This window comes from Peromyscus californicus, unplaced genomic scaffold (assembly GCF_007827085.1).
Source record: "Peromyscus californicus insignis strain IS unplaced genomic scaffold, ASM782708v3 Scaffold_12__1_contigs__length_115047231, whole genome shotgun sequence".
Lineage (NCBI taxonomy): Eukaryota > Metazoa > Chordata > Mammalia > Rodentia > Cricetidae > Peromyscus > Peromyscus californicus.
Genome location: NW_026294413.1, coordinates 104990970 through 105006396, shown reverse-complemented (window position 1 = coordinate 105006396; position 15427 = coordinate 104990970). Strand labels below are relative to the sequence as shown.

Here is a 15427-nt window from a genome sequence, read left to right as displayed (position 1 = left end):
CACACCTGAACCCCTCTGCTGTACCTCTCTGTCCCCACTGCCCAGAGGATCCAGGTCACTCTGGGTTTCTGAACCTACACCCAGTGCATCTTCCTAAGTTCTCCACTTCGGTTTTACTGCAAACCCACAGTGCAGCCCACCCCAGCCTGCTCAAACTGCAGCTGTCACCAGCAACTTCTTCCTCTGGCTCACTCCTTCCCCAACCCAGCAGCCGGACACCTCATCAGGCCTCTGTCCTGTTTGTAGCCCTTCCTTGAGCATTGTTTTGTATTTAGATGTTTCTCTCCTCCTGTGGTCCATGGCTCCCAGCGTGATGCTTCTCTGCCAGGCACCACTACCCCACCCCCAGGTCTCTCTTCTGTCCTCAGAACTTTGCTTTGGTGTGTTAGTTACTTTTTCTCTGACAATAAGCAGCTTCAAGGAGGGAAGGTTTACTTTGGCTTACAGTTTGGGAGAATAGTTCATCATGGCCATCATAGTTAGGGATTCTGTTGCTGCAATTGAAACACCATGACCAAAGCAACTTGGGGAGGAAAGGGTTTATTTCAGCTCACACTTCCAGGTAACAGTCCATCTCTCAGGGAAGTCAGGGCAGGAACTCAAACACGGTAGAAACCTGGAGGCAGGAGTTGATGCAGAGTCCATGGAGGAGTACTGGCTTGCTCCTCATGGCTTGCTCAGCCTGCTTTCTTATAGAACCCAGGACCACCTGCCCGGGGATGGCACCACCCACAATGGGCTGGGTGCCTTGCCAGATCTTATGGGGGCATTTCCTCAACTGAGGCACCGTCCTCCCAGCTTGTGTCAAGTTGACATACAAACTAGCCAGCACAATGGCCACGAAGGCACAGCAGTCGGAGAGGGAGGCAGCTGGTCACCTAGCATCAGCACTTAGGAAGGTGAGAGAAAAGACAGGAAGTGGGGGCTGGGCAATGAAACCTTGTGGATTACCTGCTAGTGACCTACTTCTTCCAGCCAGGCTCCGCTTCCTGAAGTTACACAACTTTCTCAAACAGCGTGCCAGCAAGTGTTTGAGCATGTGAGCCCATGAGGAACATTTCATATTCCAAACACAACTCCTTCCTCCACCTTCCACGTTCCTCCTTCAAATCCACAGACAGCTGCCTTCTTGGCATTCTTCTGGTCAAAGCCCTGGCCACTTTGCTTCTCAACTGGACCTTGGTACCACCCATCTCCTGACCTTGGTGGACCAACGTCATCTCCAGGCTTACCACAAGCTGGAGTTCTTGGGTGAATTTATTTGTCTCGCCTATCCTCAATCTTCCCTCACTACAATGCGGCTTACCTTGAGACATTGTCCAGTGCTGTAATCTCAGCGTCTAGAGGGAGATCTAGCTTGTAGCATTTACTTGATATGTTCTGGCAAGTAAATATATGAACAAGCATACTGTCTGCCCCCCTTCAGCCAAAGGCCTGGTGCACAGCAGGCAAAACCACAAAGCCTTAGTCCTTTCCCTTTGAGAAGTCTGTATCTTTGTTGAGTGCCTAGATAACTATGAAAAATAAGAGTAACAGATGTTCAGCGCCATAATTGTGGTACCCACTGGTCCCCAGGAGTGTGCAAAGGAAGTCAACATCATTTCAAATGAGGTCATCTAGCAAGACTGGTCACCAGGAGTGTGCAAAGGAGGTCAACATCATTTCAAATGAGGTCATTTAGCACGATGTCTAGGAACAGACAGGATGTGAGTTGGGGTTTGCAGTGGATAAAGATGAGAGGTTGAAGTCAGAGTTCCAGAGGAAGGAAAGGTCCAGACAGAAGGCTACAGTAGAAAAGAGAAAGGCAGTTTGTGGGGTAGAGGTGGTAAGGTCAGATGTGCTGACCTAGGTGGTCCATTTAGGGAACAGAGGACAGAAGTCAGTGTTACTGTTGGAATACCCTATGAGCAGGCTAAGGCAGCTGGCAGGTCCAGAGGCAAAGCAGGTAGACACAAGCCAGAGGCATCATTGGAGTTTGGTATTGGGGCACAAATGCATCCTGGGCATAGGCTCAATCCCATTTGTTTGGTACCCAAGGCCAATAGTCACAATAAGCTATCTAACAGATTCAAGAAGAGTCCAGTGATGTAGAGTTCTCATGGGCGAAAAATCTACAGGGAAGTCACATGGGCATCTGCACAGCTCAGCCTCGGTTCTCTAGACCAGCTGGCAACCCACCTCCTTCTCAGGTTCCTTTTCTTCTCCCTGGTACCTGAGCTCCCTATGGAAACACACTTTGATGACCCAACAGAATACTTTTTTCTACTCTGATGTTATTTCTCAGCAGAAAAGCTTATGCAGCTCCATCGGGGCTGTAGTTTTATTGGTGCACATTCCCTCGTGTAGTTTTCCTCCTTCCTTCAAATCGCTGGTCACAGGAAGTGATCCCACTGCTTTTCTACCCACAGATGGAAGGAAGACTAGTGGACAGCAGCACTGTCAAAGGCATGGCGCTGACGGGCTGACGGCTTCAATACAGTCAGACTAGTCCTAGCCAGTGGATGTTTGAGTGTTTGGGGGCTGGAGGATGCTCGGTGGTAAAATGCTTGTTGTGCACACATGTGGACCTGAGCTGGGTCCCCAGCGCACTCAGAAAAACCCGTGTACAGAGGTGTATTCCTGTAATCCCAGCCCTGGGGAGACAGAGGCCGGCAGATCCCTGGAGCGCCCTGGCCAGCCAGTCTAACTCAGTCAGTGAGCCATCCCCACCATTCAATGAGAGAATTCAAAAAACAATCTGGGGATGGAGATATGGCTCAGAGTTAAGAACACTGGCAGCTCTTCTACAGAGTCTAGGCTCAATTTCCAGCACCCATATGGTGGCTCAAAACCATCTGTAACTCCAGTCCCAGGAGATCTAATACCTTATTCTGGCTTCTACAGGCACCAGAAACACACATGGTGCACATATACATGCAGGCAAAACATCCACAAACACGAAATAAAAATAAATAAATTTTAAAAATAAATTTAAATTCCTCATTATAATCATCATCACTGTCGAGAAAGCAACTGAAGAAGACCTGACATCAACCTCTGGCTTCTACATGTGCACATATCCACATGACACACACCAACGCAAGTGTATACACACATACACACACACACACACACACACACACACACACATATACACAAAGATATATTATTTCTGAGATGTTCCTACATGTGTGTGTGTGTGTGTGTGTGTGTGTGTGTGTGTGTGTGTGTGTGTGTGTGTAATATCAGTACTTTCCACTCAGAAGCTCCTACTGTGTTACTATGCTCATTTTAGCAGTTTGTCTTCCTGACAGACTTGTGAAGAGGACCAGGAGGCAAGAGTGGCCTCCTGATCAGGGCAAGAAGGGATTATCCAAGCCAGCAAGAGCCTCAGGATGCAGGGAACAGTGGCCCCCAAAATAGGCCTGATGTATATTTTCCCTCAGCTCAGGCAATGATAGAAAGTAGGAAAGGAATTGTACACATCATCATTCCATCTATCCCATCTATGTCCAGAAAATCCAGGCATTGGTTATCCCAGAATATCACCATTCACTATGAAAACATGGCAGAAACCAGATTCCATCCATTCGCTACCACCAAAACAATAAAATGAAAAAAAGCACTGATGGGCCTATGGATAATTTCAAAGAGGTCAGCACTGCCCACGTTTTCTGTGAACACACACATTCTCAGAATCCTTCCCCAGGCTTGTGGGGACTGGTTACCCTGTGGCTCCTGATATACTGGCAACTTGAGAGTAAGAGTTACCTGCTGCCCTGTGAGATGTGACCACTACCAGGGTGTAGCGGGGACAGTGGCTCCTGCAGTGCCCCAAGCTGGAGTTGCTTATTGACAGCCTGGCATTCTCAGGGGGACCCAGACTAACCTCTGTAGAAAGACAGGTCCTCTAGTCCCACCTGGCTCTGGATCCAGACATGAGGGGTGAGGCCTAGAAATCTGGAGCACAGAGTCTTCCCTCAGGCAGAGGGCACTGTTGGTATGACTACTCCACAGAGTCCTACCTCAGACAGAAGGCACTGTTGGTGTGACTACTCCACAGAGTCTTGCCTCTGGCAGAGGCCACTGATGGTGTGACTACTCCACAGAGTCCGGACAAGAGCAGTGGGTATTGTTGTGACTACTTCACAAACAGTGAAGAGTAATTCTGCACCACTCACTGCCACCCACTCCCCACTCCCACCACTTGGTATCTTGGAGAAACCATGTCTTCTTTGCATCCATTCACTGTAGCATTAGACAAAGATGGCCGCCATCCCACAGCCATGAGTCTCTGATCTCTTTGGTGGCACTCATAATTCCTTGAGAATTCTGGAAAGACCATCTGTTTCCAGGTGTCAGGAAGTGTTATAGAGCTGTTTCCCTTGCCGGCTTTTGGACTCTTCCCAAAGCCTGGACTTCTGTGAGCCACATGGGATAGAAAAGTGGAGGCTGGCATTGGTGTGCTGTTAGGCCACACATAAATGGTGGTTATTAGTGTCACAGAGACAAGAAGGGGCACTGGGGAGTCTTGTCCTAAGAAAAAGTACAGGGACAGCACAAGATACCCTAACAGGGATAACAGAATACACACTGAGGACCTGGTGACTTGTGGATGTAGGGAAGTCTACCATGCACAAGTCACCTAGGCCAGGCTGAAACCATGCTTCTGAACAGTCAGTTCCAGGGAGGACCTGGGAGCATCCCCAAGTGATAGCCATTTCATCGTCTACTCTGAGAAGCTTAGCCATGGATTGTCTCTGAACAAGTAAACAGCAAAGAAGAACTCCGGGGACATTAAAGATGAGATGTCCCACCCTGCCCTAAGGATTGCCCAGCTTATACAGCTCAGTTCAGTGGGCTGAGAGATAGCCATCCCCCTCAGTGATGAGCTGAGACTACCTCAAACTGGAGTCCACGAGACCCAAGGGGAAGGAATGTGGGCTCTAGGCACTGCGTCAGAAGTGAGAATGTGGACCCCTACAGTTTGCTTGGGCTCACCAATTGTGTGCCTCCATTACTGTACTCACTTTCCCAACACAGCCCCAGAACACACGGTGTTCTGAATGTGCCATCCCAGTGAGCTAGAATCCCCACCTGAGGATGACCCCCTGTGCCTGCAGAACGACCCAGATCCCTATCCTACTCCTTCTTCCTCCACCTCTTCCTCCCTGCCTTATCTCCCTCTTCTCCCCCACCCCACCCCCTTCTCTCTCTCCCTCACCAAGCCTGTGAATATTGTCCTTGGGGGCCTATTAAAACAATGACCAAGGCATAAGCATTTGCTCAAAGACGTAAATGAACTGAAAAGTATTCACTTTGTCAACATACAGGGGCAACTGGAAGTGACAGATCTTGTCTCCCTGCCACGTGAGGGCTGTGCTAAGCCAAGGTTTCTCCAGCTTTGCTGAAATTGTTCTCACTTCTCCTCCTCAGCCAGAAGACATTGGACAAGCACCCATCGTGAACGCCCCAGAAGGTGGCAAGGTTGACCTGGAAGCCTTCAGCCATTTTACAAAAATCATCACACCAGCAATCACCAGAGTGGTGGATTTTGCCAAAAAGTTGCCCATGTTTTGTGAGGTGAGGAAATGGCTCTTCCTTCTGGGCCACTTTTCACAATAGTTCCATTGATTACCAAGAGTGCAGGATATCGTTTAACAGCAATCAGCAGAACTTCATGGTAGGAAAGCAGAGTCCGTGTAAAACAAGAATGCCTGCAGGGCTGCAGCTCGGTGGTAGAGCATTGGCCTTGGATGCGTGGCCTAGGATCTATCCCCAGTACTGTCAAAAGAAAAGGAAGGCTGGCCTTGCAATTGTGCCTTCAGCCAGCTCTGGGAGACAGACAAAATTAGCTTATCGAGTGGGTTGCCAAGGTTTGAACTTAATCTATGCCCCTTCTACAGAATATTCCAGAGAGATGGCTGTGCGGTTGATTCTTAGTCCAGAAGAACTGAAGTCAAATGGCCCTCACAGCGCAAGACTCTTATTGTCTCTGTAGAGCTTCCCTGTTTCCTACCAGTGCATTCCCTTGCCCTCTTGGGGCATAAAAACTCACCCACCCCCCCACCCCCCCCCACCCCCCCCCACCCACCCCCCCCCCCGCCAGAGCCATGCTTCCCCTCAGGGATACTCCCTCCCTCCCTCAGCACCTCTCTACCTCACCTCAGCTCACTTCCTGCCTCATTTTGACAGCCTCATCTTGCAGCAGGTGAGAACAAAAGCACTGCAGGGTGTGGCCAGAATCCTCAGCATGTGTGTTGCCGTCTTCTGGCCTGGGTCATATCATCCTTCTACGAGACCGGCAGTGGTATCTCTTAGGGCACGCGGGACGTTCAGATCGGGCCACACATGTAAAACGCTGTCCCTCTGCCCTGCCTGAGTAACAAGCACTGAACACGTTTCAGCTAACCATGCTGCTATTTCTTCTCTCTGTCTCTCTGGAACTTGCCGAGTAGGCTAGGCTAACCAACCAGCCAGCTTCGGCAGTCTGTCTGTCTCTTCCTCCCCCGCCCTAGGATTACAGGTTGGTGCCACCATGCCTGACTTTAAAAAGTAAAAAACGTGCGTTCTGGGAATGGAGCTCAGGTTCAAGCACCATGTGCAGGCTGCACTGACTCCGCTTCTCAGCTTCATCAGGACATCTCTGTCCTGCCTCTGGCTTTCTGAACCCTCTAGGGCTGATTGTGTCTCCTGGAGAACTTCTCCCTTTGTGAAATTCTGTTGCTCTCACACCTTCAAGGAGGCCCAGAAAGTTAGCATGTGGAGACATCACAGACAGCAGTGAAGCTCTTCTGTAAGCTTTGGGAGTGACTGCAGTTCTGCCTCAGCTGAGAGATCCAAGTCTCCTTGTCTAGGATGACCATCTGCTGCCTTAACTTCCAGCTCATCTATGTTGTGAGTTTGCAGTAAGGACAACCCAGCTGGAGTGAGAGGGACCTCAGATACCGGATGGGGAAATTTCTTATTGCCTGTTTTTGAGTGTCCATAGAAGCCAGACCCAGAAGGACAGAGCGGTGGCCTAAGGATAGGAACTGAGACAGAGAAAGCATTTGCCTCCTTCTGACCTTTGACGTTTTTAAAGTAACATTTATGAACATTCTAGAGGATGGACAAAAATAGTACCTGTTCTAGCTTCCTTTCAATTGCTGTGATGAACATGATCAAAAGAAACTTGGGGGGAGAAATGGATTATTTGATGTACACTTCTAGGTCACAGTTCATCACTGAGGAAAGTCAGGGCAGGAACTTGAAGCCAGGAACCATGAAGGAACACTGCTTACTGTTTTGCTCACAGGCTCATACTTAACTAGTTTCTATATAAGGCCAAGACCACCTGCCTAGAGAATGGTACTGCCCACAGTGGGCTGGGCCCTTCTCTATCAGTTAACAATCAAAACCATCCCTCACAGACATGCCCACAAACCAACCTGATAAGGATGGATACTCGGTTAAATCTCTTTTCAGGTGACGCTAGGCTGTATCACCCTTACAGTTAAAGTTAACAGTGATAATCCATAGCCACAAAATAGCACTGCCCATAGTTAGGAGCAAATGTTTATCTGCTATATACACATTTACACATGCATGCATACATTCATATATATATATATAAAATGTAAAATTTGCTAATACACCAAGACCTACTTTCGACTTATTAAAACTGTTCTTTAACATTTTATAAGAGAAATGGACCCAGCTATAAGGATGCATCTCATGAACAAAATGAACCCCATAATAAGCACCAAGAATTAGAAACACTGTGACCTGCACAGCCCAGGATATCAGGTTATTCTCAATGGTAGGATATCATTTACAAATCCTTTTACAAGGTGACTTTGATGGTCACATGGCATTCCAAAAATCTGCTCCACCATCATTTGGGCTCATTCTTATTGGACCTGCCATCCATTTCCATTTTTCCATTAATAAAACAGGCCACAGTGAATATTCTGATGACCACACCCGGTTCACAGTGCTCATTTCTAAGAGCAAGTCCCAGGTATGTAGCTGAAGGACCAGGGAGTTCTCTCCCCTCTTGAGGTCTTCAGCATGTGCCTGTCCTCCAGGAACCTGTCTCCCCTCTCTCACTGACTCTGCCACTGCCCTTCTCACTTGTTGGGCTGGTTCTCTCTGTTCTTGGCTCCTCTCCCTCTCCCCCCTCTCCCCGCCCCCCCGTTTGCCACTTTGGGGCTAGTGGGATGGCTTAACGGTCGGTTAATAGCACTGGTGGCTCTTCCAGAGGCCCCGGGTTCAATTCCTAGCACCCATATGACAGCTCACAACTTCTGTAACTCCAGGTCCATGTGATCCAACACCCTCACACAGACACACATGCAGGCAACATACCAATGCACATAAAATAAAAATAAAAAATTAAGTTAGCCACCTCAAGCTGGCCTGCCAGTCACATAGCAAGTGCTCTTCCAACGACCACCAAATTTTAATGTTAATTTTTTAATATAAAATTTGTATAAATCACTGAAGAGACATTCGAGATAATTTATGAAGAAGAAAAGGAAGAATCTACCTCCACCCACAGCAACCAGCATGCACTTAACTCAATGCTGTGGGTAAAAGGCTGCTTGAAATTTTCCAAGCCAGGACTATAGCTAGCTTACTCTTCCAAGTTCCTGTCAGAAACATATTTCCCCATCAGGATTACATCTTTTTTAATGCTGGTATGGTTTCATCTCAAATTTTCAAAAAAAAAAAAAAGAAAGAAAGAAAAACACATTTTTACAGCATGTTATAAGCATTCAGGGTCTTCTAGGCTTCTGCTGGACTTTCATCCTCTCAGAAGCCCAAAAGCGGAAGATGAACTTTGTGGGCCCTGAGCTCCCCATGGTTATCGAGGGCGGTCTCTTAGCAGAGGCAGTTTAATGCATCTGCCATTTGAACTGTGGTCCTTATTCTGCTAAAATCCTGCTGACTGCCCAACATGGCTCGTCGTCCACCAGGGCAGGCTTTGTGAGCTCTGTCAGCAGAGCTGCCTCACAGGAACCCCTGCTGAAGTGTGTCATCTGTGCCCATCAGCCAGGTGATCTTCTAGGGGACACAGGACTGAGGCCCTGTGACGGCCTGTCAGGCCACTCTTTCACAGAGAGAGCATGTGGCGAGTGCCTCTGAGATGTTTGCCCACATCCTTTCAGATCGCACCAGAATCCTGCAGACCATTCTAAGGCATCTGGACCAGTTTCTAAACCACTGATGATGCTTTGCAAATGCTTCCTTGGCTTCTATCTGAATTTGAACCAGTCTTCAGCACTTTATCTGTAAGGCTTGCTGGCCAGTCCAAGTTCACAGACTTCATAACATGTAAAAGAAAATAACTGAGTTTTATCTAATTAGAAATTTTGCAATGCTGGGGAATGGAGATGTGTGTGGCTTTTCTGGTAGAGTGTTTACCTAGCTCTGGGTTGATCCCCCAGCACATCAACTAGGCACAGTGGTACATACCTGGGAAAGAGAGGCAAGGGCATCCAAAGTTTGGGTTCAACGTCAGCTACATAGGGGGTTTGAGGTCAACTTAGACTCTGTAAGACCCTGTTCCAAAATAAGAAAAGAAGGAAAGAGGGGAGGGATGGATGGCGGGAAGGAGGGAAAGGAAGGTGGGGAGAGAGATTTCATATTACTGCTGAATGGTTCTTCTCAAGAGTGGGCTCAGTACTTAGTGTAAGCATCACCTGGGAGCTTGGAAAACACTGAGGTGGGACCCACAGGCTGCACCTGAGGATCCCACAAAGAATCCTGGAGGAGTTGAAATGGGTTCCACTCTGTTCTCTCCAGCCTGCCCTGCTGCTGTCTGCAACCAAGCTCAGGCTTCCCACTTCCAACTCCTTCTTGAGTCAGGAATCCAAGGATATAATTAGGAGTACAAGTCAGGACCTAAACAAAAACAAGTCACTAAGTGAGTACAATAGCAGAATTGATAGGCATGGATCCCTTTTCTGGTAGAGAAATATAAGCAGTTTAGAGTTGAAATGGTACTGTAACTTGAGTAGTGAACAGGAGTGTGGACTGCTCAGTGTCTTCCACGCAGCTCAGTGGGATTGTAGGTTTGTTTTTAGTTTCATACAGTAACCTAAACTAGACTAGTTGAGAGTTCCTGTAGTTTTTTTTTTTTTTTTTTTTCACTCTTCACTCTTTGGAGACCCGCCACCCAGCTCCCAAATAAAGACATGGAGACTTATTCTTACTTATGAATGTCTGTCCTTAGCTTGGCTTGTTTCTAGCCAGCTTTTCTTAACTTAAATTATCCCACCTACCTTTTGCCTTGGACTTTTACCTTGTTTTATTCTATGCCTCTTTCTTTCCTTCTTACTCCATTGACTGCTGTGTTGCTAGGCGACCCCTGACATCTTCCTCTCCTCTTTTTTTCTCTCCTCCTCTTCTTGTTCTCCTCCTATTTATTCTCTCTGCCTGCCAACCCCACCTATTTCTCTCTCCTGCCTTGCTATTGGCCATTCAGTTCTTTATTAGACCAATCAGGTGTTTTAGACAGGCAAAGTAACACAGCTTCACAAAGTTAAACAAATGCAACATGAAAGAGGGCAACACATCTTTGCATCATTAAACAAATATTCCACAGCACAAAGGAATGTAACATATCTTCAACTAGTATTTCACAACAAGTTCCCATCTCCAAAAAGAGGCTGCACCAGTTTCATGGAAGACTTAGACATGTGAAATTTACACATTCAATGTTTATGGAAATTTCACCATAGCTGAGGAATTGAGAAGTGTGTGTTGGTCTTGAATTGTGATAGAGCTAGTTTCAACTCCCAGCCTCACCTACAAAACATCCCTGTGCCACCCATACACTGGCATGTTATACTTTGAATGCCTGTTTTTCATGTGCATGAATGTGAAAACTAGAATGTCCATTACTGTATTACTGTGAAGTTTAACTAAAATGACTGTGTAAATCTTGGCATGAAACCCAAGTTGTCACAGTTACTCAGACCCTTTCAAATGATTTGACATTGAATTCTTCTTGAACTTTCTCTCCTACACCAGAAAACAAATTTTTATTTTCACTATTCTGCCATACAGAGTTCTGTTATAAAGTTGATTTAGCCTATTATCATAAACTCTGATTAACATGGTGACCAAATGAACTCTAAATGGCCCTGAAATCTGAGCAAAAAGACATTGCTTGTCCATTGACTCTGGTATCTGTCCCCAAGAATAGAAACATGGGAGCCATGACATCCGAATTCTGGCTTCACCTCTGCCCTTGAGTTGCTGGTTACCATGAGCAAAACTTGTATGTCTCTGGGTCGCCTTGGTCACTCCATCTGGCTGCAGCCTTCTAGTTTTGCACCTCTTGAGGTACTTGGAAGCAAATTTCCTTCAAAACACAGAAAAGCACGCTGTTAGCTGTGCAGAGTCAGCAGGTAATTATGGAGCTACCCAACGATAAAAAAGATGAGGCATGAACCGTGCTCAGTGCCACTTTCAAGTATAACCACAGTACAAACTCCCAAACAAAGGGGTGGCTAACAGAGGCTTCTTCTGTGTGACTGTTACACCAGTCGGAGGCCTGTGGTAAAAGAAATGTAAACTGCTGAGATTAATCAGTTTGGGGTTTTAAAAATAGTGGTTGGCAGGGCTGGAGACTCAGCAGTTAAGAATACTGGCTGCACTCCCAGAGGACCTAGGCGCAAGACCCAGCGCCCACATGACAGCTTACAATCATCTATACCTCTAGTTCTAGGGGATCCAATGACCTCTTCTGGTTCACAGACATACATGCAAGAAAAACACTCATATACATTTTTTAATTAGTAATTGAAGTCTGGGCATTATTTTACATACCTGTAGTCAGTCCACAGTTTTGAGGCAGAGGCGGGAGCATTGCCTCAGGTTTTAGGCCAGTTTAGTCTACATAGTGAGTTCCAAGTCAGCCAACACTCCACAGGGAGACACTGTCTCAAAACAAATCAGTAAAAAGATGGTTGTAAGTGTCCCCCAGGTAGAGTATGAAGGCTCAGAGAACGCAGACATAGGTTGGTCACAGAGGCTGTTCAGTTGCTTTGCCAGCACCATGGCTGGCCCTTGTCTTCTTGATCTGTGCTGATGTGCCTGCTTCTTTTCAGCTGCCCTGTGAAGACCAGATCATCCTCCTCAAAGGCTGCTGCATGGAGATCATGTCCCTTCGAGCTGCTGTGCGCTACGACCCAGAGAGCGAGACTCTAACCTTGAACGGGGAAATGGCAGTGACGCGGGGCCAGCTTAAAAATGGGGGTCTCGGGGTGGTGTCGGACGCCATCTTTGACCTGGGCATGTCTCTGTCCTCTTTCAACCTGGATGACACGGAAGTTGCCCTGCTTCAGGCTGTCCTGCTGATGTCTTCAGGTGGGTGGCTGCGAAAAGAGCCTCTGGGGCCAGGTGCTAACTCAGAGCTCTCAGTGGGTGCTCTGTCTCCCCTTAGCTTTAGAGTCTTAGCTGGCTCTCTGTCAGCAAGGGACTACAGGGGTCAGTGGACAGGGAACTGAATGTAGGATGTCAAGAGTCTGATGCTGTACGGCTCTGACTGGCCTGAAACTCACTACAGAGCCCACACTGGCCTCTTACTCAGCTCTTCTTTGAAACCGTTTATGGAAACAGTCGTCGCTGTAGTTTTTCCGAAGTGTATGTTCTGTTGGCCTTGGATTCTGACAGAGCTAGCTTCAGATGCCCACCTCACCCACAAAACATTCATATTAAGCCCCAACCAGCATGTTATCATCCAGCTGCCTGAGTTTGCATTATCTCTAAATAAAATTGAAATTAGAATATTTGCCTCACTGTATTACTGTGAAGATTAGCTAAGGCACGGTGTAACTCTTGGCATGGTACCCAGTTCAGATAGAGAAAATGGGAGCAGAGGCAATGGAAATCCTATAAAATGATCCCCTTTGAGCAGACAATTCATCCACCCCTGCTTGCTTCTGGCTTTGCCTGTGCTAAGTCTGGCTATGAGTGATGGCACCATCCTGTGGAACACACGGCTCAAGTTTTAGTTTCCTCTCACTATGCAGCACACCAATCCCAAGCCGAGTGCTTAAGATATCCAAGACAAGCAGAGCTGGAGCTGAGACGTGGAACACAACTGCGCAAGTCTCTCCTAGCAGCCTTTCCTCAAAGAGTACTCAGACTTCTTACAAGCTGCTGGGTCCCAAGAGAGAGGCCTTCAAGCACATGAAAGCAGAAGCCCCCCCAGATTTAAGTCCCAGTGTGTCCCTTCAGCCATATTCTATTTGCCAGCTTGTCCTAGCTCCAGCCCCCACTCAACATTCTCCCTCACCATTCACCCGGCCGGGAGGACATGATGTCTTTAACCTACCAGCTCCGCTGCCTGTCAGAACTCCAGCTCCCGACAGTGGAGGTTTAATGGCAGAGCTGACACTCTCCTCTTTTTGTTTATGTCATGATAAATAAATGCAAAGAACACCGCGTTGTTTAAGGGAAGCCTCGAAATACAGACAATGACTTCAGGTCGGCCTCTGCATTTCAGAACGTTTTGCCATTCTGTTCTGTCTATCTGCTTAACTTACCCACAGCTCCCTCTGGTCTAGCTATACTTTGAGGTCATAGATGTGTCTAACCAGTGCCCAGTAGACTCCAAAAAAGGTTTATTGGATATGTGGCTAAACATAGCCACAAAACCCGGGTCACAGACACCTTGAGAATTCTTTATTGAGTTGAAGCTTGCTAAGTATTTTTAAGCTGATCTAGAAATTCATTTCTTACATAAAGTATAGATATGGAAGATATTTTAAAAGCAATAATATTGAAACTTATTTTGTGCAAATTTTCAAATATAGACAGAATGGCACACTGAACTCTCTTGGTGACTTTGGAAAGACTTCAGGGGACTCCGTTTTCCCAGTATCTGCTGTTCTCACCCTGTGTGACCCCCTTCCCTGTGACTTGCTTTTAACCAATAGAATCCCACAAATTCAATGTTACCTCACGTGATTCCATATGCAACATAAAATTATTGCTTCCAGACTTATTCTACAAGGACATTCGTGGCTTCATGAGATTGGCACCCATCTGGAGAAAGTTCACACAGTGGGAGAACTGCACAGCTGGTGTCCAGGCTACAACCAGGGCCCTGGTCACTTGAGCCTGCATCCTTCAGGAAATAGAGAATTCAGAGAAACAAAATTGGGAGCCTCTCTATGGGCTGCCTTTGTAATACAGTCTCTCTCTAAAGTGACCCATTAAAATGGAAATGGAATGCATGTGGGAACTATATTCATGGAGGGAATGAAAGCAAGTTTTAGCTAAGTCATTATTGGTACAAAGACACTTTTAAATAATGTTGACTTACATAGGGAGAAAGCTATGTTTTCTGTAATTTCTTCTGACTGTAAGCCCTAAATAAGTCAGAGAGAGAGAGAAAGAGAGAGAGAATGATGCTAGTCTGACTGTAACACCTCTCCAATCCTTTCTACACTATTTTTAACAAAAAAAAAAAAGGGCTCAAGGACATAAAATCTTCAGCAAGAACCCTTGCCTTTAATAAAAAACCTTTTATTATTCAATAAGTTTTTCTCCATGCATTTGTTTTCATAGTTATCATCTGTTTATGAAAAATGGATTTTATTACTGTAGAATAAGATATTTCATCTGGAATAAGTCAATAATGGAAGGGAACTGGTAGGGATGGCAGCTGTGTCTGTTTTTATATCACTGTGATAAAACATTCCATAAAACCAATTTGAGGAATGGAAGTTTTACCTTGGCTCATGGTTCCAGAGGGCTGTGTCCGCAGTAGCCTGGCTCCAGTGTGTCCGCAGTAGCCTGGCTCCACTGTGTCCACAGTTGACTGGCTCCACTGTGTCTGTAGTAGCCTGGCTCCATTGCTTTCAGGTCTGTGGTGAGGAAGTGCACCATGATAGGAAGCATGGGGTAAATGAAGTTGCTCACCTTGTGGCTGCCAGGAAGTAAAGCCACACCCCACCCCCACCAGATCTGTCCATCAACACTGCACGCCACCCCACCAGATCTGTCCATCAACACTGCACGCCACCCCACCAGATCTGTCAATCAACACTGCATCCCACCCCACCAGATCTGTCCATCAACACTGCATCCCACCCCCACCAGATCTGTCCATCAACACTGCACGCCACCCCACCAGATCTGTCCATCAACACTGCATCCCACCCCCACCAGATCTGTCAATCAACGGTGCACACCACCCCACCAGATCTGTCCATCTCAGTACTGCACCCCAACCCCACCCAAGCTATCCATTTTAACACTGCATCCCATCAACACTGCATCCCACACCAAAGCTATCCATTTCAACTGTCACCTTGGCTCCTGGTATTCTACAGTCCATGCCACATTCTCACTCAATCCTGGAAGCAGTGAAGTCCCCAGATCTGGAACTGAACCAGACAAGCTCCCTCCTTCCACCTCTGAACTCATGTCCATCTTCTTCCTCCCC

At 46.9% G+C, this 15427-nt stretch overlaps 1 protein-coding gene and 1 long non-coding RNA gene across 16 annotated transcripts in view; one reads left to right on the top strand and one right to left on the bottom strand.

Annotated features, from left to right (window-relative positions):
* Positions 1-15427, top strand: part of Thrb (thyroid hormone receptor beta) — a 368302-nt gene that overhangs the window by 348179 nt on the left and 4696 nt on the right. For 11 of the 12 annotated variants that reach the window (XM_052734047.1, XM_052734042.1, XM_052734046.1 and 8 more), the window contains 2 exons: positions 5416-5562; positions 12081-12339. In XM_052734047.1, coding sequence (XP_052590007.1) covers positions 5416-5562; positions 12081-12339 — 406 coding nt within the window. The remainder of the gene's footprint in view (positions 1-5415; positions 5563-12080; positions 12340-15427) is intronic. The other variant, XM_052734050.1, reaches the window with a different exon arrangement.
* On the bottom strand, positions 6087-15425 carry LOC128107739 (uncharacterized). 4 transcript variants are annotated; one of them, XR_008217198.1, is made up of 5 exons: positions 15293-15425; positions 14713-14846; positions 13936-14104; positions 9439-11909; positions 6087-9286 (listed from the first exon to the last, which is right to left on the bottom strand). It is a non-coding gene; the product is annotated as an uncharacterized LOC128107739 (long non-coding RNA). The 4 variants fall into 4 exon arrangements; XR_008217200.1 differs by having other exon boundaries at positions 6087-9867; positions 11235-11909; XR_008217199.1 differs by having other exon boundaries at positions 6087-11332; positions 11800-11909.